The sequence below is a fragment of the Bos mutus genome, chromosome 1, assembly GCF_027580195.1.
Source record: "Bos mutus isolate GX-2022 chromosome 1, NWIPB_WYAK_1.1, whole genome shotgun sequence".
Classification (NCBI taxonomy): Eukaryota; Metazoa; Chordata; class Mammalia; order Artiodactyla; family Bovidae; genus Bos; species Bos mutus.
Genome location: NC_091617.1, coordinates 143,911,798 through 143,939,727, shown reverse-complemented (window position 1 = coordinate 143,939,727; position 27,930 = coordinate 143,911,798). Strand labels below are relative to the sequence as shown.

Here is a 27,930-nt window from a genome sequence, read left to right as displayed (position 1 = left end):
CATCTCTTTCAAGAATTTCCCACAGTTTATTGTGATCCACACAGTCAAAGGCTTTGGCATAGTCAATAAAGCAGAAATAGATGCTTTTCTGGAACTCTCTTGCTTTTTCCATGATCCAGCAGATGTTGGCAATTTGATCTCTGGTTCCTCTGCCTTTTCTAAAACCAGCTTGAACATCTGGAAGTTCACGGTTCACATACTACTGAAGCCTGGCTTGGAGAATTTTGAGCATTACTTTACTAGCGTGTGAGATGAGTGCAGTTGTGCAGTAGTTTGAGCATTCTTTGGCATTGCCTTTCCTTGGGATTGGAATGAAAACTGATCTTTTCCAGTCCTGTGGCCACTGCTGAGTTTTCCAAATTTGCTGGCATATTGAGTGTAGCACTTTCACAACATCATCTTTCAAGATTTGAAAGAGCTCAACTGAATTCCATCACCTCCACTAGCTTTGTTCGTAGTGATGCTTTCTAAGGCCCACTTGACTTCACATTCCAGGATGTCTGGCTCTAGGTGAGTGATCACACCATCGTGATTATCTGGGTCATGAAGATCTTTTTTGTACAGTTTTTCTGTGTATTCCTGCCACCTCTTCATAATATTTTGTGCTTCTGTTAGGTCTATATAATTTCTGTCCTTTATCGAGCCCATCTTTCCATGAAATCTTCCCTTGGTATCTCTAATTTTCTTGAAGAGATCTCTAGTCTTTCTCATTCTGTTGTTTTCCTCTATTTCTTTGCATTGATCGCTGAGGAAGGCTCTTATCTCTCCTTGCTATTCTTTGGAACTCTGCATTCAGATGCTTATATCTTTCCTTTTCTCCTTTGCTTTTCACTTCTCTTCTTTTCACAGCTATTTGTAAGACCTCCCCAGACAGCCATTTTGCTCTTTTGCATTTCTTTTCCATGGGGATGGTCTTGATCCCTGTCTCCTGTATAATGTCATGAACCTCCGTCCATAGTTCATCAGGGACTCTATCTATCAGATCTAGTCCCTTAAATCTATTTCTCACTTCCACTGTATAACCATAAGGAATTTGATTTAGGTCATACCTGAATGGTCTAGTGGTTTTCCCTACTTTCTTCAATTTAAGCCTGAATTTGGCAATAAGGAGTTCACGATCTGAGCCACAGTCAGCTCCCAGTCTTATTTTTGCTGACTGTATAGAGCTTCTCTATCTTTGGCTGCAAAGAATAAAATCAGTCTGATTTCAGTGTTGACCATCTGGTGATGTCCATGTGTAGAGTCTTCTCTTGTGTTGTGGGAAGAGGGTGTTTGCTGTGACCAGTGCATTCTCTTGGCAAAACTCCATTAGCCTTTGCCCTGCTTCATTCCATACTTCAAGGCCAAATTTGCCTGTTACTCCAGGTGTTTCTTGACTTCCTACTTTTGCATTCCAGTCCCCTATAATGAAAAGGGCATCTTTTTGGGGTGTTATTTCTAAAAGGTCTTGTAGGTCTTCATAGAACTGTTCAACTTCAGCTTCTTCAGCGTTACTCATTGGGGCAGAGGCTTGGATCACCATGATATTGAATGGTTTGCCTTGAAAACAAACAGAGATCATTCTGTCGTTTTTGAGATTGCATCCAAGTACTGCATTTTGGACTCTTTTGTTGACCATGATGGCTACTCCATTTCTTCTAAGGGATTCCTGCCCGCAGTAGTAGATATAATGGTCATCTGAATTAAATTCACCCATTCCAGTCCATTTTAGTTTGCTGATTCCTAGAATGTCAACGTTCACTCTTGCCATCTCCTGTTTGACCACTTCAATTTGCCTTGATTCATGGACCTGACATTCCAGGTTCCTATGCAATATTGCTCTTTAGAGCATCGGATGTTGCTTCTATCACCAGTCCCATCCACAACTGGGTATTGTTTTTGCTTTGGCTCCATCCCTTCATTCTTTCTGGAGTCATTTCTCTACTGATCTCCTGTAACATATTGGGCACCTACTGACCTGGGGAGTTCCTCTTTCAGTGTCCTATCATTTTGCCTTTTCATACTGTTAAGGCAAGAATACTGAAGTGGTTTGCCATTCCCTTCTCCAGTGGACCACATTCTGTCAGACCTCTCCACCAAGACCTGACCATCTTGGGTGGCCCCACATGGCATGGCTTAGTTTCATTGAGTTAGACAAGGCTGTGGTCTGTGTGATCAGATTGGCTAGTTTTCTGTAATTATGGTTTCAGTGTGTCTGCCCTCTGATGCCCTCTCGCAACACCTACCATCTTACTTGGGTTTCTCTTACCTTGGACGTGGGGTATCTCTTACCTTGGATGTGGGGTATCTCTTCACGGCTGCTCCAGCAAAGCGCAGCTGCTGCTCCTTACCTTGAATGAGGTCACCTCTCCTGACCCTAAACGTGGAGTAGCTCCTCTCGGCTCTCCTGCTCCTGCAGCAGCCACTCCTTGGACCTGGGGTGCTCCTCTTGGCTGCTGCCCCTGACCTCCGGCATGGGGTAGCTCCTCTCAGCTCCCTCCCTGATCTCAGATGTTAAAGACCCTGCTGCTCTCCAGATGGGCACCCTTTCTCAATAAAGGGGCTTCCCTTGTGCTTTTGCTTTGTCATGTGTCTCCTTGGGCAATTGATTTCCAAAAGATAGCATAGGAGAATATTTTCATGACCTTGGGTTTGGCAGAGATTTCTTATCAGATCAGATCAGTCACTCAGTCGAGTCCGACTCTCTGAGACCCCATGAATTGCAGCACACCAGGCCTCCCTGTCAATCACCAACTCCTGGAGTTCACTGAGATTCACATCCAATGAGTCAGTGATGCCATCCAGCCATCTCATCCTCTGTCGTCCCCTTCTCCTCTTGCCCCCAATCCCTCCCAGCATCAGAGTCTTTTCCAATGAGTCAACTCTTCACATGAGGTGGCCAAAGTACTGGAGTTTCAGCTTTAGCATCATTCCTTCCAAAGAAATCCCAGGGCTGATCTCCTTCAGAATGGACTGGTTGGATCTCCTTGCAGTCCAAGGGACTCTCAAGAGTCTTCTCCAACACCACAATTCAAAAGCATCAATTCTTCGGCGCTCAGCTTTCTTCACAGTCCAACTCTCACATCCATACATGACCACAGGAAAAACCATAGCTTTGACTAGACAGACCTTTGTTGGCAAAGTAATGTCTCTGCTTTTGAATATGCTATCTAGGTTGGTCATAACTTTCCTTCCAAGGAGTAAGTGTTTTTTAATTTCATGGCTGCAGTCACCATCTGTAGTGATTTTGGAGCCCAGAAAAATAAAGTCTGACACTGTTTCCACTGTTTCCCTATCTATTTCCCATGAAGTGGTGGGACCAGATGCCATGACCTTCGTTTTCTGAATGTTGAGCTTTAAGCCAACTTTTTCACTCCCCTCTTTCACTTTCATCAAGAGGCTTTTTAGTTCCTGTTCACTTTCTGCCATAAGGGTGGTGTCATCTGCACATCTGAGGTTATTGATATTTCTCCTGGCAATCTTGATTCCAGCTTGTGTTTCTTCCAGCCCAGCGTTTCTCATGATGTACTCTGCATATAAGTTAAATAAGCAGGGTGACAATATACAGCCTTGAGGTACTCCTTTTCTATTTGGAACCAGTCTATTCTTCCATGTCCAGAACTGAATTCCATCACCTCCACTAGCTTTGTTCATAGTGATGCTTTCTAAGGCCCACTTGACTTCACATTCCAGGATGTCTGGCTCTAGGTGAGTGATCACACCATCGTGATTATCTGGGTCATGAAGATCCTTTTTGTACAGTTTTTCTGTGTATTCCTGCCACCTCTTCATAATATTTTGTGCTTCTGTTAGGTCCATACCATTTCTGTCCTTTATCGAGCCCATCTTTCCATGAAATCTTCCCTTGGTATCTCTAATTTTCTTGAAGAGATCTCTAGTCTTTCTCATTCTGTTGTTTTCCTCTATTTCTTTGCATTGATCGCTGAGGAAGGCTCTTATCTCTCCTTGCTATTCTTTGGAACTCTGCATTCAGATGCTTATATCTTTCCTTTTCTCCTTTGCTTTTCACTTCTCTTCTTTTCACAGCTATTTGTAAGACCTCCCAGACAGCCATTTTGCTCTTTTGCATTTCTTTTCCATGGGGATGGTCTTGATCCCTGTCTCCTGTATAATGTCATGAACCTCCGTCCATAGTTCATCAGGGACTCTATCTATCAGATCTAGTCCCTTAAATCTATTTCTCACTTCCACTGTATAACCATAAGGAATTTGATTTAGGTCATACCTGAATGGTCTAGTGGTTTTCCCTACTTTCTTCAATTTAAGCCTGAATTTGGCAATAAGGAGTTCACGATCTGAGCCACAGTCAGCTCCCAGTCTTATTTTTGCTGACTGTATAGAGCTTCTCTATCTTTGGCTGCAAAGAATAAAATCAGTCTGATTTCAGTGTTGACCATCTGGTGATGTCCATGTGTAGAGTCTTCTCTTGTGTTGTGGGAAGAGGGTGTTTGCTGTGACCAGTGCATTCTCTTGGCAAAACTCCATTAGCCTTTGCCCTGCTTCATTCCATACTTCAAGGCCAAATTTGCCTGTTACTCCAGGTGTTTCTTGACTTCCTACTTTTGCATTCCAGTCCCCTATAATGAAAAGGGCATCTTTTTGGGGTGTTATTTCTAAAAGGTCTTGTAGGTCTTCATAGAACTGTTCAACTTCAGCTTCTTCAGCGTTACTCATTGGGGCAGAGGCTTGGATCACCATGATATTGAATGGTTTGCCTTGAAAACAAACAGAGATCATTCTGTCGTTTTGAGATTGCATCCAAGTACTGCATTTTGGACTCTTTTTGTTGACCATGATGGCTACTCCATTTCTTCTAAGGGATTCCTGCCCGCAGTAGTAGATATAATGGTCATCTGAATTAAATTCACCCATTCCAGTCCATTTTAGTTTGCTGATTCCTAGAATGTCAACGTTCACTCTTGCCATCTCCTGTTTGACCACTTCCAATTTGCCTTGATTCATGGACCTGACATTCCAGGTTCCTATGCAATATTGCTCTTTAGAGCATCGGATGTTGCTTCTATCACCAGTCCCATCCACAACTGGGTATTGTTTTTGCTTTGGCTCCATCCTTCATTCTTTCTGAGTCATTTCTCTACTGATCTCCTGTAACATATTGGGCACCTACTGACCTGGGGAGTTCCTCTTTCAGTGTCCTATCATTTTGCCTTTTCATACTGTTAAGGCAAGAATACTGAAGTGGTTTGCCATTCCCTTCTCTAGTGGACCACATTCTGTCAGACCTCTCCACCAAGACCTGACCATCTTGGGTGGCCCCACATGGCATGGCTTAGTTTCATTGAGTTAGACAAGGCTGTGGTCTGTGTGATCAGATTGGCTAGTTTTCTGTAATTATGGTTTCAGTGTGTCTGCCCTCTGATACCCTCTCGCAACACCTACCATCTTACTTGGGTTTCTCTTACCTTGGACGTGGGGTATCTCTTACCTTGGACGTGGGGTATCTCTTCACGGCTGCTCCAGCAAAGCGCAGCTGCTGCTCCTTACCTTGAATGAGGTCACCTCTCCTGACCTTAAACGTGGAGTAGCTCCTCTCGGCTCTCCTGCTCCTGCAGCAGCCACCCTTGGACCTGGGGTGCTCCTCTTGGCTGCTGCCCTGACCTCCGGCATGGGGTAGCTCCTCTCAGCTCCCTCCCTGATCTCAGATGTTAAAGACCCTGCTGCTCTCCAGATGGGCACCCTTTCTCAATAAAGGGGCTTCCCTTGTGCTTTGCTTTGTCATGTGTCTCCTTGGGCAATTGATTTCCAAAGATAGCATAGGAGAATATTTTCATGACCTTGGGTTTGGCAGAGATTTCTTATCAGATCAGATCAGTCACTCAGTCGAGTCCGACTCTCTGAGACCCCATGAATTGCAGCACACCAGGCCTCCCTGTCAATCACCAACTCCTGGAGTTCACTGAGATTCACATCCAATGAGTCAGTGATGCCATCCAGCCATCTCATCCTCTGTCGTCCCCTTCTCCTCTTGCCCCAATCCTCCCCCAGCATCAGAGTCTTTTTCCAATGAGTCAACTCTTCACATGAGGTGGCCAAAGTACTGGAGTTTCAGCTTTAGCATCATTCCTTCCAAAGAAATCCCAGAGCTGATCTCCTTCAGAATGGACTGGTTGGATCTCCTTGCAGTCCAAGGGACTCTCAAGAGTCTTCTCAACACCACAATTCAAAAGCATCAATTCTTGGCGCCAGCTTTCTTCACAGTCCAACTCTCACATCCATACATGACCACAGGAAAAACCATAGCTTTGACTAGACAGACCTTTGTTGGCAAAGTAATGTCTCTGCTTTTGAATATGCTATCTAGGTTGGTCATAACTTTCCTTCCAAGGAGTAAGTGTTTTTTAATTTCATGGCTGCAGTCACCATCTGTAGTGATTTTGGAGCCCAGAAAAATAAAGTCTGACACTGTTTCCACTGTTTCCCTATCTATTTCCCATGAAGTGGTGGGACCAGATGCCATGACCTTCGTTTTCTGAATGTTGAGCTTTAAGCCAACTTTTTCACTCCCCTCTTTCACTTTCATCAAGAGGCTTTTTAGTTCCTGTTCACTTTCTGCCATAAGGGTGGTGTCATCTGCACATCTGAGGTTATTGATATTTCTCCTGGCAATCTTGATTCCAGCTTGTGTTTCTTCCAGCCCAGCGTTTCTCATGATGTACTCTGCATATAAGTTAAATAAGCAGGGTGACAATATACAGCCTTGAGGTACTCCTTTTCCTATTTGGAACCAGTCTATTCTTCCATGTCCAGTTCTAACTGTTGCTTCCTGACCTGCATACAAATTTCTCAAGAGGCAGATCAGGTGGTCTGGTATTCCCATCTCTTTCAGAATTTCCCACAGTTTATTGTGATCCACACAGTCAAAGGCTTTGGCATAGTCAATAAAGCAGAAATAGATGCTTTTCTGGAACTCTCTTGCTTTTTCCATGATCCAGCGGATGTTGGCAATTTGATCTCTGGTTCCTCTGCCTTTTCTAAAACCAGCTTGAACATCAGGAAGTTCACGGTTCACATATTGCTGAAGCCTGGCTTGGAGAATTTTGAGCATTACTTTACTAGCGTGTGAGATGAGTGCAATTGTGTGGTAGTTTGAGCATTCTTTGGCATTGCCTTTCTTTGGGATTAGAATGAAAACTGACCTTTTCCAGTCCTGTGGCCACTGCTGAGTTTTCCCAATTAGCTGGCATATTGAATGCAGCACTTTCACAGCATCATCTTTCAGGATTTGGAATAGCTCAACTGGAATTCCATCACCTCCACTAGCTTTGTTCATCATGACGCTTTCTAAGGCCCACTTGACTTCACATTCAAAATTTCTTAAGCATGACACAAAAAGCCATATCCACAAGAGTAAATGTGATAAATTGAATTTCAGGGCTTCTATTTATCAAGTGAAAGTCTCTCAGTCATGTCCTACTCTTTGTGATGGTATGGACTATACAGTCCATGAAATTCTCCAGGCCGGAATACTGGAGTGGGTAGCCTTTCCCTTCTCCATGGGATCTTCCCAATCCAGGGATCAAAGCCAGGTCTCCCACATTGCAAGCAGATTCTTTACCAGCTGAGCCACAAGGGAAGCCTTTTCTAATTATCAAAAGATATTATTTAGAATGTGAAGAGGCAAACCACAGGATAGAAGTTATTTGCAAAAACAAACATGTATCTGACGAAAGACTCATGTATTATATATAAAGAACTCTTACAAATCAATAAGATTAGACAACTAAAAAACGTGTTAAAGATTTTTAAGCGCTTGAAACATAGATTTCCATGCCAGAATAAACAATAAACATACAAAAAAGTTGACCAGCTTCATTCTTCTAGGATATACAAATTAAGATCAAAATTAGATCGCATTTACATTCACCAGAGTGGTGTACTTGAAAGCACTGACCACCCTAAGAGTTTGAGAGGATATGGAGCATCTTGACTTCTCCTCTAAAGTGGGTCAGTTTGTACAGGAGTCGTCAGCATTTGCCAAGTCTGAACATGCCTATTTTCTGGGGCTAAACAATTCCATTTGTGAAGGTATATCCAGCAGAAAACCATATGTAGACACATCATAGACATACATATAGAAGCATTACTCAAAAAATTGCAAAGTGGAAATGTTCATTAATAGGAGAATAAGTATGTAAATTGTGAAATGATTGTTCAGGAGAGTACCGTACCATGATGAGAATGAATGGACTGCTATGTCAGGTGACCACAGGGATAAACCTTATGAACTCATGCTGACCAGAGCAAACAGACAGAGATCAGTGGTTATGGTAGGACTTTGCTTAAGGAAAGCTAAAGAGGAGGCGAAACTTATTGATTGCAGTGTGATTTATAACCGTGGTTACCTTGGTGAGGGTGCTGATTAGTGATTATAAGACGAACTTCAGGGAGTCTGGAATGCTGATAATACACCATCTGTTTATCTGAGGGGATCCCATAGGTCTGTTCACTCTGAGAAATCTCAGTGAGCTCTGCGTTTAGCATGTGTGTGATTTCCTCAATGTGGGTCTTTGGTATTAATTTTATCCTGTAAAAGTATAATAGATGACCTAAAAATGATAATGTGACTATCTAGTGTGGGATGAGAAAGGGGATAGTGGTGAGCTGACAGCAGTGACCTTTCATGTCAAGTTGCTTTTTAGGTTTTATCTTAATATGATAAGTCAACCAGTGGAGGTAAAACGGCGTGATCTACAATATGCATGATGATTACAAGACCTAAAAGAAGCAATTTGGAAAGACTGCCTTTGGGGATTGGGATCAGGATGTTGGGACAGGCTTGGGACCAAACCGTTCATAAATTTTCTCAGCTACTTTGGTGGGATTATAAAACTTTTTAAAGAAAGTATCAAAGTGCCAGAGGTTCATTTCAGTTCCATAAATATTTATGACACACTAAAGTTATTCTAGGCACTGTGCTAGATGCTGGGGAAACAAAGATGACTAAAATAGGATGCTTTCCTTCGAGGAGTTCACAGTGGAGTAATGGAAATAGGTACTTAGGCAGATAATGTTCTTTATTTTTCCATTTTAGCTTCATAATGCACATTTCGAAAGCACCAGAAAAATCCACATAAAAAGTAAAAGTACATATAATCCCGCCTCCAAAAAGATATTCTTTATAGTCTTTTTATACATTTGCATCCCTATTTTCTGAAAGATTTATATCAATTTCACATATCATTTTTGTCACCAAACAGAATATCTTGAGAACATTTTGCCGTGTCTTTTAAATTTCTTCTGCTTATTAGTGGCGACTTAACGGTACCCTAGTGAGTGAGCCACAAGTATTGGGACCATTAGCTCAGCCTTGGAGGTTAGACAAAGCTTCCTAATAAAGAGGACTCCTCACTAAGAACATGTCTAGTTCAAATATGGCATCGTTGTCATGGAAAATGTGGAGTTAAACTCAACAGCCAAGGCGTTCTTGGGTCCTCTTAGCCTATATTTACTACCCTGATGTGGTTTTATTAGACCCAGAAGTTTGCTGTTTTTAAGGTACCTTTACACTGCCATTTCAGTTCATCATTTAGAAAGTTGATCTCACTTTCTGATTTCTCCGCCAACTGCCGCCCACAAGCCGTGTACTTATAGCAAGGACTGGAAAATTCCAGGGCAATAAGTAGGCAAGAGGGAGGAGCAGGGCAGCTGAAATACCCCAGAGCCTGAACTCTAGTCTGCTTATGACCAGGAGAGCCTAGTTCCACTGTGGACTCACTCCAAAGTAGTTGACTAAAGGAACCAGAATTGATGTTGTATCTCAGGATAGCAAGGTTGCTCCAAATCCAGAAAGAGAAATGGTGGACAGAAAGGGAGAGAGAGGAGGGGGAGAGGAGGGGGCGGGGAAGAAAGGGGAAAGGGAAAGGAAAGATAAAAAAGGAAAGAGAAAGCCGGGCAGCCTGTAAGAACGCATTTTCACTCGAGGTCTGTTTATTTTCTTCTCGGATCCCGATTGTTGAATGTCCTCCAAAGACCTGATATTATGATGGTATTTTACAAAATATGTTCTATACAAAACTCCTACACAATGCAAAAGAGCCTCCCACACACTCAGCAGCAGGCCTAGCATGCTACTTTAAGAATTATACACATCAAATTTGCTGGGAATAAAAGGAAAAGCAAAGGATAATTTCAGACTGACCTGGATATAGAAGTTCTTCTGTCAAAGTTTGATAGCAGATGGAGTGATCTGGCCTGACAGTTGCACACACACTTCACCAGGGTGAAAATGATCACGCAGGGCAGAGAAGGAATAGCTTTGGAAACTGAGAGACTAGGAGAGCTAGGTTTTATTTTTTAACTACTTAAATCAGAAGTATTTTCCTATGCTAAAATGAGGCTTTGAAATTATGATGACTCAGACATACACTGGGCTCCCTGTGGCTCAGCTGGTGAAGAATCCGCCTGCCATGTGGGAGACCTGGGTTCGATCCCTGGGTTGGGAAGATCCCCTGGAGAAGGGAAAGGCTACCCACTCCAGTGTTCCTGCCTGGAGAATCCCATGGGCTGTATAGTCCATGGGGTCACAAAGAGTCGTACACGACTGAGTGACTTTTACTTATTCACTTCCTGTGCTAAAATGAGACTTTGAAATTATGATGACTCAGACATACACTAGTTACTTTCCAACAACACTTGTGAATACTACAGTTAATCCAGTAATTCATTTTATTGATAATGTACAATTAGGATGCTAAATGATCTGAACGTATTACTTCTCTTACTTTAAGTGCTTTACACCCATTATAATTAAGCAAAGCAAAGTTAAAATCACACACATAATAAGGAAAGTAGTATTAATAAATGAAATAAAATTGTCCTCCATACTCAGTTTAATTGCCATAAAAGACTATTACTACATACTTTGACAGATGGTGGGGCTTCCAAACACTGAGCCCAACCCAGGGATTGAACCTGGCTCTCCTGCATCGTAGTCAGACGCTTTACCATCTGGGACATCAGCGAAGTCACATAAATGTATTAACACGGCCTGAAATCGATGTTTAACTCCTTGGACTTGGAGCAAAATCAGTTCTTTCCTTTGCTGAGTGTTTATCATAAACAGAGATCTCCTCTTGCAAATAAAATATTTAAGCATCAGAATGGACCTCTCTTTATGACCTACAAATAACCATTCAACATTTAGTTATTAAGCAATATGTGTTTTTCTTGGAATAGTTTTAATCCTTTGAGAGACATTTCATCTTTGAACATTTAGAAAGAATATACACCTATGCATGCTGGCATGTGGCAGGCGTTTCTTAAATATTTCTTGAATTTCTTCCATCAAGAAGTTATTTACACAAACCACCATTCTTAATTATTTGACAGGTTGCTGGAAAACCTTAAATCTGGGTTTCTCCCCACAGTTGTATACCACTGAGCAACCTGAAAATGCATAGCACTTTTTACTTTGATGGAAAATTTAACATAAATTTGAGCACCCACTGTTTTTCACACACATCAGGCACTTTTTAAAAACATATGTTAACACTTTAAATCCTTATTGATAGGAATAATCCTGTCAATAAGGTACAATTATGCCCATTTTACATATAAAGAAACCATGCAAGGGAATTATATATCTTGTCTGATTTACAAAATTAGAAGGTGGTATAACCAGGATTTAAATCCAGTGGGGTCTGATTCCAAAGTCCATATTTCCTCTGCAACATTATATTGCCTCCTGTATATAGACCTTAAGTTTAACTCTATTCTAGTAACTTCTTCAAAATATTGAGACCTTTCTTGTTAATATGGGTTGACTTTATTAGCATGGTGGCCATATTTTCCATAGAGAAATGGTAATGTTTAACCTGATAAAAAGTTTTAAGTCCAGTGTTAGATTAGCTGGAAGTTAGTATGACAGAGGTTAATTTCTGATAAATGTAGGGGCAAGAAAGAATTCGAGTTGGGGCTATCTTGAAATATTCAGAAGGATGGATATAATAACAGGTTGACACATTTGCACTAATTTATCGATTTTGATGCTAAGAAATCTTTAACATAATTCCTTAGAAATTGGGATTTTGGCACAGAAATGTTTTGACAGGTCTTAACAGACAAAATAGACATTTTTAGTCTTTTTTTTTTTTTTAACTAAAACCTGCTGAAGTTAGTGATTTCTCCCAACCCCTGAGCTTCTTGTGTGCTTAACTGCTCAGTCACATCTGACTCTTTGTGACCCCACAGACCGGAGCCCACCAGGCTCCTCTGTCCACGGGATTCTCCAGGCAAGAATACTGGAGTGGGAAGCTGCTCCCTTCCCTGAGTGTCTTACCTCCTGGCCAATCCCACAGGGATTGATGCTGAAATCTGAACAGAGAGTTGATCTGCCCACAAACGTGGGCACACCTCATTCTTTCTCCCAGGTCCACAAACCCAGGTGGGTCCCAGGCCTTCTCGGGGCTCCCTCCTGGTGGTGTCACTTGGCCATTCCCACTGTTAGACCAACAGCTACTGTTTAGGGCCAAATCCTCACGTCTTTTCTGACTTTGAGATTCCTGATCCCGCCCCAGAGCGTGCAGCTCCTGGGAAGTTGAGTCCGTCTGCACACTCTACTTCTTCTGTAAGACAAATCCCATTCCCAGGCCCCATCCACTCTGGAATTCTGGTCAACAAAGCCTGATCTCTCATTACACTCTGTTGGTGCTTTACGGAGGGAAAGTCTCAGCGAGGAGGCAGAGATAAAGTGAGTCAGAAAGAGAAAAACAAATACCATATATTAATGCATACATGTGGACTCTAGAAACATTAGGTCCTAATGAACCTATGTTTGCAAAGCACAAATAGAGACACACAGAGAACAAATGTATGGACCCCGGGGTGGGGGATGAATTGAGAGGTTGGGATTGACGTATATACACTGCTATGCATAAAACAGATAACTCCTAAGAAACTGTAGCCCAGGAGACTCTGCTCAATGCTCGGTGGTGACCTAAATGGGAAGGAAATACAAAAAAGAGGAGAGAGATGTGCACATATAGCTGATTTGCTTTGCTGTACAGTAGAAACTAATGCAACCTTATAAAGCAAGTGTACACCAGTTTAAAAAAAAAAAAATACTATCTGACCAAGAAACCTCATCAAAATGGGAGTCACATATTCCCATTCCCATTCCCAAGAGCCACATGGACCATCTGGCTCTTCTCAGAAGGGCAGCAAGGGCTCGACGCACAGCTCCTGGTTTTCTCTGTTGATTCTTTGCTCCTTGAATGGTCTCAAAATTTCTAGTATCTATCGCTCTTAAAATTAAAGCAACTAAAGAGCTGGGATTCAGATTGTCTAGGAAATCCTCAATTACATTTCTAACATCTTTTTTGGAGTCTTTATTAATATAAATGTGTCACATTTAATATCCTAAAACTAATTTCAAATGATGGCTTTGGGGAAGAGACTAATATTCTCATAAAGGTTAACCCAGTTTTTTTTTTTATAGACTTACTTTTGAAATGTAATTGTTATTGTAATAAAACTATAAGGCCCTAACTTGATAGCTTATTCTATAAAATTATTAAAACAGTTTCATCGTACCTACATAACTATGGGCTTCCCAGTAGCTGCTAGTGGAAAAGAACTGGCCTGCCACTGCAGGAGACATGAGAGGCGTGAGTTCGATCCCTGGGTCTGGAAGATCCTCTGAAGGAGGGCATGGCAACCCACTCCAGTATTCTTGCCTGGAGAATCCCGTGGACAGAGGAGCCTGGTGGGATACAGTCCATAAGGTCACACAGAGTCAGATGCAGCTAAAGCAACTTAGCACACACGCAACTCTACCCAACTATACCCAGCTGTTAGAATAATACAGATGTTGAATAGAGTACAAAATAAAAGTTGTTGTCATAACCGGAATGGTAGCCAACAGATTAAGTGTGGGTCAAAGGGGGTCTGTTTTCATATTATTGAGTGTTTTTCAAAAGATATTTTTATTCTGATCAAGCCACATGGAATCGAAATGACTAAATCGGGATGCATCCTGTGGCACAGTGGCTGCAGCAAAACGCCTGTGTCAGAACAGCGGTGCCATCGTCTGACTGGGCGTGTATACACTCTCGGCGTGTAATACACTCTCAGAGTGTGGGGCGCTCTCAGCGTGTGGCACTCCCTCACCTCTCAGAGCTGTGTATATAGGGTCAGACACGTTTATGGCTGAATGAAGGCTTGTCGATAGTCTTCTAATATAGGTAGAAACATGGTCATTAGGGTGGGTTAATTAATTTACCTGGCTAATATTTGCTGAGTAACTACTATTGTCCGGGTTTCTTTCAATAATAACTTCTCCTGGGACTTCCCTGGAGTCCAGTGGTTAATCTGTGCTTCCCCTGCAGGGGGCACAGCTTCAGTCCCTGGAAGGGGGAACTCAGATCCCATAAGCTGTGTGGTGAGGCCAAAAAGAAAAAATATATATGTATTTAAATTAATTCTATTATTATCAGCATCTAAGATCACTGACATCCTTTTAAAATAATTTATTCAATGTGAATCATGATTCATGAAGTTAATTAAGTAAATTACAAGATATTTAAGAAGGAGAAGTGATATTCCATTCAGTGTACTAAGTGTAACCAGTAAATGGGTTAACTATCTCAGTTAACTTACTGTGTCAGGGAAGTCATGATACCTGCATGCTGCGCTAGAATCCATTTTATAAACAAGTCTCTCCTCTTCACCACATATGAGCAGACAAAGCTTGAAGTACCCTTTGCTCATAGATTAAAATATTTTAAATCATAGTTTCTTGTCTCTTCGAAAATTGGCTAGTCAAGGAATATGATATCAAGCATACAAAGAGTCAATGTGCTGAAAAGCAAGCTCATTATAAAATATAGATACCTTATCTAGCTAAATCGGCTTCAAGTTACAGCCTTTATCTTAATAAAATCCCATGATTTTCACTTGGAAAAGTAGCTGTGAAACAGTGACCACGCAGGCGTGCTCCACTGATCCGGATCTATAGCCTGCAGGTTTGTAGGTGACGAGGCCCCCCCGCCCCCGTGACGTGTGGCGTTGTCTCCTCAGCCTTGATGCACGCCCTGGTGTTCGGAAACGTGACAGCGATCATCCAGAGGATGTACTCCAGGTGGTCCCTCTATCACACCAGAACCAAGGATCTGAAGGACTTCATCCGTGTCCATCACCTGCCCCAGCAGCTCAAGCAGAGGATGCTGGAGTATTTCCAGACAACCTGGTCAGTCAACAATGGAATAGATTCCAATGAGGTAATGTGAATTTCTCCTGTTGACGTTTTCAGGCAGAAAGCATGTATTCTAAGGTAAAAGCAAGCGCTTTAGTGCAGGTCTAAGAAGTGAAGCACACACCTACCAACTTCTTTATCTCTTTGCGTTTAGCCTCTCATGACCCCTGCAGGGGTTCTTTTGTCTGGTCTTGCTTACGTTTCCACGATGTCACTGTGGACTGGCCAGTGTTTCACAGTAGCTTGCTACTTCGGTCGGTCAGGCAGACATATTTTCATGTGAGATGACCCTCTTTGAAGGAACCAATTGTTACGACAGTTGAATGGTATAATCATGGGCTATTAGGTTAATCAAGCTGAAGTTTACCTTTAGATCCAACAAAGAAAAAAAATGCACTTTTCTGCAAACATGTTATGTTTGGGCTTCCAGAAACACCCTGGACCGCCACTGTCAGTATCCTGTAAGCCAAGCAGCCATCCCATCAACCTGCCAACAAAGCCGGCCATTGATATTTTTAAGTGCTTGTTTGGTTTTTCCTCTCTTCAGATGATCAGGACAGCCAAGGAAACTCTAGAGGGCCTAAACTCCAAATCTTCTGTCCCGAGTCAAGTGTCTTTGTGAGAAGCAGGCCACAAGGAACAATATGTTTCATTCTAGAGTCTTTTATTAATTGATTGTCTTTCTCCAGACTTATTAATAGCTGATGATTCAGGAGCACACGGCCGGGGTCACAGTCACAGAAATCCGGGATTATTCGTACAAGTAGCTTCCTCTTCGTCCTCTGACTGGTCAAACAGTGGGGAAAGGTCCCTGTGGTCCTACAGTCGGTCAGCGACACAGGACTGCTCCCCAGCTTGGTTCCTTCTTTCATCTTCTCTGGCAGCTTTTGAAGGACTTCCCAGACGAGCTCCGCTCCGACATCACCATGCACCTGAACAAGGAGATCTTGCAGCTGTCCCTGTTCGAGTGCGCCAGCCGGGGCTGCCTGCGGTCTCTGTCTCTGCACATCAAAACCTCCTTCTGCGCCCCTGGGGAGTACCTGCTGCGCCAGGGGGACGCTTTGCAGGCCATCTACTTCGTGTGCTCGGGCTCCATGGAGGTTCTTAAAGACAGCACAGTGCTGGCCATCCTCGGTAGGTCTTGTTGAAAAGCTCCATGAAATTCTACTCTGAAGCATGAATTAAGGAGATGAAAAGGGGGGAGAACTTGTGACTGAGAGAAGGAAAACGAGGGAAGAGTATGTTGATTCAGGATATGAGTTTAATCTGCAAGTTATTACTGCTGCTGTTATGCCATATACTGAGTTTGCACTGTGCTGTTATATGCAACACCTGTTTTGACTTTTACTAAAGAGCCACTTTTAATAAATATTGTCCCTATTTTACTAGTGAGTAAATAATAGTTAGCTTAATTTCTCCCAATAACATGGCAAGAGAATGAACACTTCTGTTTGATCTGTTTGATCAAAGTTCTGTTTGATCCCTAAAGCCAGGTTATGAATGATGACGTCCACTCCCTCTTGGTGAAATAGCTCCTGTTTTAAGAATGTTTCTGCATTTTTGTGGAGAATCCATTCAGAGAAGAACATTGAAAATTGTTTTTTCTGTGCTACAAAGAGCACAAAAATGAATGCATATTGAGAATAAACTCTCGTAGCAGTCATTAATGTGATACTGTCAAGGTGATGATTGGCTAATTTTCCTCCCTTAAACTCACAGGACAATTTGGGAAGATTCTGTATCACAAAGTTGACTCCAACTATTAAGACGAAATCAGTGTTTATTGAAATGCAAAGGTCAGCTAACAGCAGATGACATGCAGGGTTGATGTAGAAAAGCTCCTATCTAGTGATACAGTTTTATGTGTACCTCTTTTAAAAATCATTTTCATTTGTTTATTTTTTCAACTCATATTTCTTGAAGGCCTATGAATGAATCAGGTAAACAGGTACACAATATATTTTGAACGCCAGTGCAGAACACCAGTGTTTAGAACTTATGTTAATTAAAAGTGGCTAATGCAGCATTTTAAATTTTTTTAATTTCCATTTTCAAGAACCTAATTCTGTGGACATCTTAGCCCTTTACAAAATATTTTCACATGTGGGACCTTTGTTAAGTTTTCCTCACACAAAGAGACAGATGAGAGGTATTTTTTTTCCCAAGGTCAAAGCTAACGTAGGTCTTCAGACGCTCTATCCAGCTCACTTTATCCCTCTCAACAATGCCTTTTTAAAAATTAATTTATCTTTTAATTGAAAGCTAATTGCTTTACAGAATTTTGTTGTTTTCTGTCAAACCTCAGCATGAATCAGCCACAGGTATACATATATCCCCTCCCTCTTGAACCCCTCTCTCACCTCCCTCCCCATCCCACCCCTCTAGGTTGATACAGAGCCCCTGTTTGAGTTTCCTGAGCTGTACAGCAAATTCCCGCTGGCTATCTGTTTTACATATGGTGTTGTAAGTTTCCATGTTACTCTCTCCATACATCTCACCCTCTCCCCTCTCCCCATGTCCAGAAGCCTGTTCTCTATGTCTTAAACAATGCCTTTAGTCTATATGACCGTTGTAAGTATGCAGTCAGTCGACTTTCACTATAAGCTTCAGGATGGGTTCTATTTTGGAAGAGAATACTGATTGCTCCCCTGACGTGAGCGGAGTGTTACGTGTCCACTATCCAGCTCCAGTCTTGCAGCCCTGTCAGGTCGCTGTGATGAGCCCGGTTAGAGGTGCAGAGACGGAGGCAGCTGGGGGAGAAACACCGATGTGCTTCCTGGTGACTCCGTTGAGCTCTTCATCAGAGGAGAGCTGGGGCTTGCCTTCCAAAGTTTGGATCCAACTCTTGATTCACCCCTATATTTTTCTCCTTTTTTTTTTTATGATTTGCACCATTAAAAAAAAATCTTTATTGAATTTGTTACAATATTGCTTCTGTTTCATGTTTTGGCTTTTTGGCCACAAGGCATGTGGGATCTTCACTCCCTGACCAGGGATGGAATTGGCACCTGCTGCCGTGCAGGGTGGAGCCTCAACCACTGGACTGCTGGGGAGTCCATGGTTTTCTCCTTGATAGAAAGGCATGGAAGGGTGACTAAATAAAATAGCAACAAGCTGGCCTCAGTGTGGCCAGCTTGTTATCAGCGTGAGGGTGAGATTCTATATACGTGTGTTTTTCAAGAGGAGAATTGAACACTCTTCCCTGCCCATTTATCAACTCAGTGAAGTTAAAAACCAGTCATTCAGTCATTTTTTATTCAAAATTAAAAGTGAGGATCCTTTGAAAATTTGCTCCGAAAACCTCGCTCCAAGCATAAAGTATTTTTCTGTGGGTTTCCTCAGCACCGCTGTGGGTTTTGTGGCCTGCCTGTCGACACAGTCTGCTTTTCAAAGGGCATTTAGTGCCGTTTGCATCAACACGGACGGACTCAGAGTTTGTCATACTGAGTGAAATGAGTCAAAGAAATAAATATCATAGGATATCGTTTATATGTGGAATCTTAAAAAAAAAAAAAAAAAACTGGTACAGATGACCTTATTTACAAAACAGAGACACCTACGTAGAAAACAAACGTACTGTTACCGGGCGAAAAGGGAAGGCGGGGTGAGTCGGGAGCCTGAGAGTGACATGAACACTGCCGAGTATAAAGCAGACACTGACGAGGACCCGCTGTGCAGCTCGGGAGCCTGTTCAGTGCTCTGCAGCGACGCACACGGGAAGGAAATCCAAACGAGTGGATATACGAACACGTATGACTGATTCGTTCTACCGTCCCTGAAACTAGCACAAGTGTAAAACAACTATAATTAATCAAAATAAAAATAACAGGGTTTAGTTATTTTCCTAGCAACTTAGGGTTTGATATACATATAAGTAAATTGATCCAGCATTTTCAGATGTATATATTATGGGTTTTTCCATAATTGTAGTGAATGTTTAAATTTGTTAACTAGCAACAGCTCCAGGAATGGAATATGAGAGCATTATCCCTGACATTACATCACAGTAGGTACAAATTTCACAGCTTCTATGTAAATACTATTGTTTCTAATACATGATTCCGTCAGATTTTCTTCTTTCAAAAAAAGCTTCTGAAAGAAAGTGAAAGTGAAGTTGCTCAGTTGTGTCCAACTCTTTGTGACCCCGTGGACTGTAACCTGACAGGCTCCTCCATCCATGGGATTTTCCGGGCAAGAATACCAGAATAGCTTGCCATTTCCTTCTCCCACCCAGGGATCGAACTCAGGTCTCCTGCATTGCAGGCGGACTCTTTACCGTCTGAGCCACCGGGGAATCCTGGTGGCCCATACTAACAGCTAAAAGATTAAGCCATTGGCTTGTGCCCTGGCCCTGATTTCCTCCATAACTTGAGCTTCCCAAATTTAACATTTCACATCTTTGCTGGTACCCTGTACCTCTCAAAAGTGATTTAAATGCATGTGGCCCTTCTAAACATGCCTATGTGGTATTGGGACCAAGCCCAAGCAAATAGAATAAATTATTAACATTTTCTCTCTGTGGTTAACATTATCTCAATGGAGATCAACTATTTTACTTTCCCTATGGTAATATCATCTTATCCGCCAATATAAATCAATATTGACTCTGATAAACTTTAGCACATTGCTTAAATATAGCTATTTAATACATGTTCACTCTGCCAGCAAAATGAATTAATACATAATATCGTAAGGGAAACCTATCACCAAGCACCTGTCAAGCCAAAATTTATTCAAGCAATTCCATTGTCCAGTCAATTCTTGAAGGCATTTCTTAATCCGATGCAGTTGACAGAGAGGCAGGGATTTGTCACAGGGATAGAATTTGTTTGCCTGTGCACCTTCATTTCATGTCCCAGTAACTGTTTTCCCACCAAGGTCTTCACTGTGATTTAAAAGAAGACAACAAAGCTCCAGTAAATGCACTGCTCACAGATGGCATTAGTCTGCCTAATTATGATTAAACATAAGTTATGGCTCTAACCAGGAAGGTTTGCAGATGCCTCCCATCAACTTTTTTCCCCCCAATGGAAAGATAACTGATGAGTAAATATCAGAAACAGAATTCTGAGTAATAGAGACTGTGCTGCTGTGCTGGGCTTAGTCACTCAGTCGAGTCTGACTCTTTGCGACCCCATGGACTGCAGCCCACCAGGCTCCACTGTCCATGAGGATTCCCTAGGCAAGAACACTGGAGTGGGTTGCCATGTCCCACTCAGGGGATCTTCCCAACCCAGGGATCAAACCCAGGTCTCCCGCATTACAGGCAGATTCTTTACCAGCTGAGCCACCAGGGAAGCCCAAGAATACTGGAGTGGGTAGCCTATCTCTTCTCCAGGAGATCTTCCCAACCCAGGAATCAAACTGGGGTCTCCTGCATTGCAGGCGGATTCTTTACCAGCTGAGTCACCAGGGAAGCCCCAACAGAGACTGTAAGGAAACACAAAAACCTTCCCTTCTTTTAGAAATAAGGATACTAAAACCCAGAGTAATTAAGAAACTCAGATCTAGGCTCTAAATCCAGATAAGTGAGTAATCCACAAAGTTGTAAAATTAGTGAGGGTGAAAATTAGGCTCCACACAAGGCCTGGCACACACGTCAGTGATCTATAAATATTCACTGAATAAATAAAAAACCAGAATTCTAGAATGCCAAGTCAGCAAGATGCTGGGGCCTTTGTGGCTGAAATCACCATTCTGTGGCCATTCAAGGTACGAGAGTAGGGTGACCCTAAAGTTTTTCCAAACACAAGTAGAAAATGTGAGTTCTCACCGTGGCAGCTTGGTGCGTCAAGGTAAATTCTCCTCAGGTGTACAAAACTCGGGGCTTCCCCAGAGGCTCAGCAGTAAAGAATCTGTCTGCAGTGCAGGAGGCCTGGATTTGATCCCTGGGTGGGGAAGATCCCCAGAGGAGGGCACGGCAACCCACTCCAGCCTTCTTGCCTGGAGAGTCCCGTGCACTGAGGAGCCTGGGGGGCTGCAGTCCATGGGGTCACACGGAGCTGGTCGTGAGCTGGAGTGACTGAGCAGCACAGCATACGAAGCTTGAGCATTTGCTATACTCAGTCCAACCTGGCTGTGTTTACATTTTACCCCAGTACCCAGCTTTGAATTTTTGAGCAGCAATTTAGATTTCTAACAAAACATGCAAGAAAAAGAAATCGCCAAGTTAGTGTTGGTGACAATAAATTCCTCAGCACCACGTGGCTATTTATTCTCTTAGTGTCTATAAATGTAGAGTTTAGTCTTTTTTCTTCTGCCAAATAGGCTCAATTTCAAGGTTTTAAAAAGATAATACCTAGAAATAATTCAATAATTTGAGTTTTTGGTCTGCCACAAATACTTATGAATGTCTCAGATATTCATGGATAAGTTGGCGCATCTCTTTTTACTGTCAAGTTCAATAAAACAGACTTTTATTGAAGCCTGCTGCATGCCAGAAACTGCTTCCAGAAATTCTGCGTGAAATAAAAAAATAAACATTTAGAAGTTTAAAAATTAATTGAATGAAGAATGGTTGGGACAGTTTGTTCTACAACATTCCAAAGACAGTATTTGCTTGGTGGGTTTTGGCTGGCAAAATGTTGGTTGTTGGTTCTCTACAAAATGGAACAAAGTGACCATTTGGAAAAAAGTAAAGCGCAGGCATGATGATGTTTGAGGACAAAGATAAAGCAGAAACTCCTGAGTTGCAGTCTTGAGTCCAAGGCCAGTGTTCTTTGTGAACTTGGTCATATTACCTCAGCTTTTAACCTGAGTTTGTCTGAGAACTGAATGGATTTTCTTTCTGATTTCTCACATGGACGCTGAGTGCATTAATGGCTCTGTCTAAAATAAAACTGACGCTGTAATCAGCTTTTGCCAGCACTTACGATTATGCTCACCTTCCTGCTAGGTTAGACTGATTCAAATCAAGTTCAAGATTTTAAAGATTCAGAGAAATTGCCCGATATTATCTAATCAGCAAACTCAAGGAGGTAAGCTGGTTCCCAGTTTAAGACCGATGGGCAGAGGTGTTACAGACAAATATCAGAGGTGCTGGAGTGAGAGAGAGTGTGAACAGACTAGTGTCAGACCCTTCTCCCCGCAGGGGAAGGGCTCATAGTTTTAATTTATTCACTTTCTTTTTTTGCTGGAGAAAACGGGATTTTCACACGGTCACGGAGCATTAAAACTATGCCCCGTGTTTTGCATTTTGTGCAGTAGATTCACTGTCCACGGTGCCCAGGTTGCCTTTGCCTCTTGACGCTCCTCCTTCACACCGCCCCCTGTCTTGCAGACGTGTTCAGAGATAAATAGAACAACTTGAGTGTATTAGAAAGCAGATGGTGATGCTTACATTATTGTCCGAAGTACTAGAATCGACATTATTAATATACCTCTTCAAGATCCCAAAGTATTTTTACTCAGAAAAACTGAACCGTTATTATTTCCTTTGAATAGTTAAAGCAGCTGTAACCAAAAACATCAACTGTTTTGTCTAAAGTCATTTACCAAATCCTTGGGGGGACCGACGTGAGCCCATGTGTGACCTACAATTTCTAACTCCCAGTCTCCTAGGCTTTATCCTCAAGATGAGTGTTCTCGACTGGGTGTGGTTCAGATTGCCAAGGGACGTTTGGCAATGTCTGCAGATATTTGGGGTTGTTATCTCTGGGGGTGGGTGATGTGAGATGCACTAAACATTCCATCCTGTACCCAATGCTCCCCGCACCAGCACAGAATGATGGGGCCCCAAATCTCAACCCTGCCCAGGCTGAGAAACCCTGCCCCAGATAAAGGTTGCTCTTCTCTTTGAGCGTAATTTCAGAGAAATGAAGCCTGTAAATCAAATGACGTCTTTCAAGCGACGTGTCTCTTTTCTCACTGTTTCAAGGGAAAGGGGATTTAATTGGAGCCAATCTATCAATTAAGGACCGAGTGATCAAGACCAACGCGGATGTGAAGGCGCTAACCTACTGTGATCTCCAGTGTATCATCCTCAAAGGACTCTTTGAAGTTCTGGACCTTTACCCAGAATATGCTCACAAATTTGTGGAAGACATTCAGCATGACCTCACATACAACCTTCGAGAAGGTCACGAGAGTGATGTAAGTCTCCCTTCTAATTACTGCTGAGATCCAAACACACAGGGCCTGGAGATCATTTATAACAGCAAAGAACATGTTCTGACCTCACTTCAAAAAATCTCTGAGCAGATAAGGTGGGACTGTTCAGTCACTAATTGAGCAATTAGGTAATTAGCCAGGAGTCAAACCGGGAGCATGTTATCAATATTTTAGAAAAGTAGGATTTATGGAGGAGTTCTCTTAATTTTTTTCTTGTTTATTTTCATTTGCTTATAACCAGGATGAATGTCGGGGCATATAATATTTAGCTAGAGAGGTGTGATTCCTCCGGAACTTAAGGATTTCCGGATAGGGCGTATGGTTCAGAGTTTGCTACACGCGGGTGTATTCCCTACACCACTGGCTTGACGTCGTTTTGCTTAAGACCATCTTTTTATTTGTTAACCATGACTCAAAACAGTCTGTCTTAAAATGAGTAAATAGGTATGAAAGGATTCAAACCAAAGATTGTCACCCTGGAAGCATAATGGGCATTTTATGAAATTATATATTTGCTACATGTTTCAGTTTATACAAACAGCTTTCCTGTCAAAATATGTACCAAACTGTGTCCTGTGATTAAGCTGCTCGTGAACATGACTTCATTAAATGTGTCAGAGAGACAAATGACTTAATAGGAATGATTGTTGGAAGGCAGGCCAGAGTGTGTATGCATATCGCTCTCTATCAGCAGACGCCTTCATCTGCTGCCTTGAGCTCTGCCCCAGAGACTTGCTAGTCTCGATTTTTTCCCTTAAGGGTTTAAGAAGTGAGGCTCTTGTTTTGACTAACCCACATTGTGGGGACATCGTCATCAGCATTCTCCAAACTGTCGGTAAAGAAGGAATCCAAGTTGTTTGACTTCCTCTTGGTTGAGGACATCAAATGACAGACAGAACACAGGTGGTGCCCCCTTCTGAAGCTCAGGATTACCAGTTTTGAATGCATGCATCTCTCCATGGATGGAGGCAAACGGCAAAGGAGGTGGAAATATTTATTTCGAAACTTTTTGTGTTAAGGACTCTGTCAGTGTAAAACGTTTTATTCAGTGCCAAAAGCCTCTGTTGAAGCTAAGTGTCAGGTTTCACAGGACAGAAAACAGATGCAGAATGGTTAAGTAACATGTGTGATCACACACACAGCTCCTCTGGCCATGGAAGTTTCCAGGCAAGGATACTGGAGTGGGTTGCCATGGGTTATATGGCAACCCACATATATATATCCTCTTCCAGGGGATCTTCCCGACCCAGAGATTGAACCCACGTCTCCTGCACTGGCAGTCAGGTTCTTTACCACTAGCAAAGAGAGAGCCAACATGTCCTCAACATGGACAAATGGAAAATATTGGCTCTCAACCCCAAGATTTCATTCAATTACTTTTAGAGTCTTACCTTTAATCCAGTTTTTAATTCTCCTTTTGTCTTTGCTGAAACATTCATCACAGTGATTTTAAGCCTCCAGTGTCTGAAAGGCCAATGAGACTCTTTTCTTTATCTGTTACTTTTGGGGGGAGGGGTTGTTTTTTGGTTTTTGAGGTCACTTTCCTTCCTCTACTATTTTTCAAACACATATCATGACTTTGCTTCAATGTAGATGTTGTTTATGAAAAAAGTGAAGTTGCTCAGTCGTGTCCGACTCTTTGCAACCCCATGGACTGTAGCCCGCCAGGCTCCTCCATCCATGGGATTTTCCAGGCAAGAATACGGGAGCGGGTTGCCATTTTCTTCTCCAGGGGATCTTCCTGACCCAGGAATCGAACCCGGGTCTCCCACACTGCAGGCAGACTCTTTACCACCTGAGCCATTCTTGAAAAAAGCGTTCGTATTATTTTCCTTCTAATAGGGTTATGTTTTCCTGGGACAGGCAGAGCACCCAACAAATCGCTTTCACCCTGCCTACAGTTCCTCCTAGGCTTTGTTAGGTTGATCTGCTTCAGTTTTGCCCCGACCCTGGTGGTACAGCTCTCACCCCTAAGACATGTTTCAGAATCTCTGCTAAAATCCCTGGGTGTTGCCCAAAGCTTCTCCTATTTGACATGCCTTTCCTGCAGCCTGAGCCTCCCCGAGCATCACGAGGGAACCGAATCCCCGGGCTCCTTGGAGACTGCCCTGTGCCCCTAAGTGAGGAGCTGGCTGACCCCTGGGGGCCTCCTCCCTGGGATTCACTCCTCAGATCCTGGGAGTTTGGGGACACATGGATTGCTCTTCTCCAGGAAGACTGCTCCTCTCTCTCCTACTCTCTGCCACCCCACAGTGGCAATAGATTCCCTCAGAAAAACGCTTAGATAAACGTGACCCTCGGGGCTTCCCTGGTGGCTTGGCTGGTAAAGAATCCGCCTGCAATGTGGGAGACCTGGGTTTGATCCCTGGGGTGGGAAGTGCCCCTGGAGAGGGGAAAGGCTCCCCAAAGTGGATTCTGGCCTATATACTGATGGACTTCCATTTTCTCAGGGGTCATAGCCCTTCAAGTCTGACCTGAGTCGGTTGTTCTCCATTGCTTTTAAACAGTTATTTTCATGTGTTTTGTCCAGCTTTTTAATTATTTTTAGTTCAATATTAGCTATTTCACTATGGCTGAAACAAAATCTTATGCTTCTATACAGAGGACCCCTCTGAGCCACATTTTTAAGGGTAAATGGGAACTGGAGCTCTGAAATCTTTATTTTTTATAGTTCCTCATCTTGTATCACTCAGAATTTACATTTACACTATATTCAAGATTCTGGTAGCTCAGTTGGTAAAGAATCCACCTGCAATGCAGGAGACCATCTGCAACACAGGAGACCTGGGTTCTGTCTGTGGGTTGGGAAGCTCCCCTGGAGGAGGGCATGGCAGCCCACTCCAGTGTTCCTGCCTGGGAAATCCATGGAAGAGGAGCCTGGCAGGCTACAGTCCATGGAGTCGCAACGAGTCCCACATGACTCAGTGACAGCCGAGATCCTGGGTTGCTATGCCTTCTAAAGGCTAGGTAAATTTGGACCATACTTACCAATAATTTTATAATCCTGGGGAGATTAAAAATAGTCTAAAAATAGTCTAATAGACTAAAAATAGTCTTGTGCTATTTTTTTAATTGGGGTATAATTGCTTTTCAATGTTTTATTAGTTTCTGCTGTATGTAAACATTTATCCCCTCCCTCTGTCTCTTTCCCACTGATGCATATGTATAGAATCTTGTGCTATTTCTAAGGATACTTTGACTTTGGCGGGGTGTGGGGCTTCTATTCTGACGATTACCTGTGATCATGGCTGCAACTGCTCTGGTGTCAGACCAAGGTGGACCCAGCCCCTCTCCTTAATTTCCACACCCACACGGGCAAAAATACCCAATCACACAGAGTTTCCGGTGGGTTGAATCCTTTGTGAAAGTTTGGTCTAGGGATTCTAGGAGGAACACTTGCATCATGGGAATGCAAACAGTGCAGACATAACTTCGCTCTGTCCTCGCTCTTAAAGCTCCTGTGGCCCGTCTGCCACACCGGTCAGCCCTTCATTTCTGCTTTCCCCTCCTCTCCTGTCTTCATCCTCTGCCTGCATCCCCAGGTTCCCCACTGTGTCTGGTAGGATTTAACTCTCTCTCTGATTGGTTTGTGTCTTTCTAATCTTGCCTTCTGGATGTACCTTCTCTCACAAGTGCTTATAAAGTATCAGGTGACAGAGAGCATTACCAATCTGGATAAAGAGTGGAGTGATCATCAACCCGTTTTGAAATAAAAACAAAGTGTTTTAAGAGATAGTCGAAAGATATGCATGTCACAGTGAGCTGTGAATCTAGAACTCTGATAAACCGTGTAACTTTAGAATGGCAGCTCATCCAATTAATTAAAATGTATAAAATGTGTTCTGAGTTTGTGAAAAGGCAAGCTAGTACCGACCTCATGATAATTACTCATTTTATGCACTCGGTGTATTTTATATGTTTGCCCTTATTTGTATCTCCTGATGACCCCAATACTGACATAGATTAATTCAGCTGTTTCTGTCTGTGGAGATTATGAGAAATCTGCTTCACAGCTTCTCATGGTAAACCCTGTAAAACTGGTTTTCGCACAGACTCATCGGTTGGTGGTTGTGAAATTTAGTTTGCCTTAACGTTAGAATTTTGAGATAACTAATGACTGAAGAGTATCTAAAATAAGCTTTCCAAAGTTAGTAGTGTTAACACACGGAAGATCAGACATTGACACGGTCGCATGTAGACACCTTCTGGGTGTGAACGTCACGGACTCTGACCTGCGGGTGTGGCTGTGGAGCAGCAAACGCCAGTGCCTGTTTTACCTTACCACGGGTTACTCGATGAAACTCTTTTTTTTTTTTTAATTTTTTTTGGCTGTGCCGCATGGCATACAGGGATCTTAGTTCTCTAACCAGGGATCAAACCCATGCAGTGGAAGCATGGATTCCTAACCACTGGATTGCCAGGGAGGTCCTGAAATTTCTTGCCATTTTTTTAATTGAAGTATCGGAGAAGGCACTGGCAACCCACTCTAGTACTCTTGCCTGGAAAATCACATGGGCGGAGGAGCCTGGTAGGCTGCAGTCCATGAGGTCGCTAAGAGTTGGACACGACTGAGCTTTTCACTTTCACTTTTCACTTTCATGCATGGGAGA

General features: G+C 42.6%; 1 protein-coding gene across 1 annotated transcript in view; it reads left to right on the top strand.

The window, feature by feature from the left end:
• The window catches only part of KCNH8 (potassium voltage-gated channel subfamily H member 8), a 493,246-nt gene that overhangs the window by 382,887 nt on the left and 82,429 nt on the right, over positions 1-27,930 (top strand). The window contains exons 9-11 of the mRNA XM_070388278.1: positions 15,037-15,236; positions 16,096-16,345; positions 23,088-23,302. Of these exons, the coding sequence (XP_070244379.1) occupies positions 15,037-15,236; positions 16,096-16,345; positions 23,088-23,302 (665 nt within the window). The remainder of the gene's footprint in view (positions 1-15,036; positions 15,237-16,095; positions 16,346-23,087; positions 23,303-27,930) is intronic.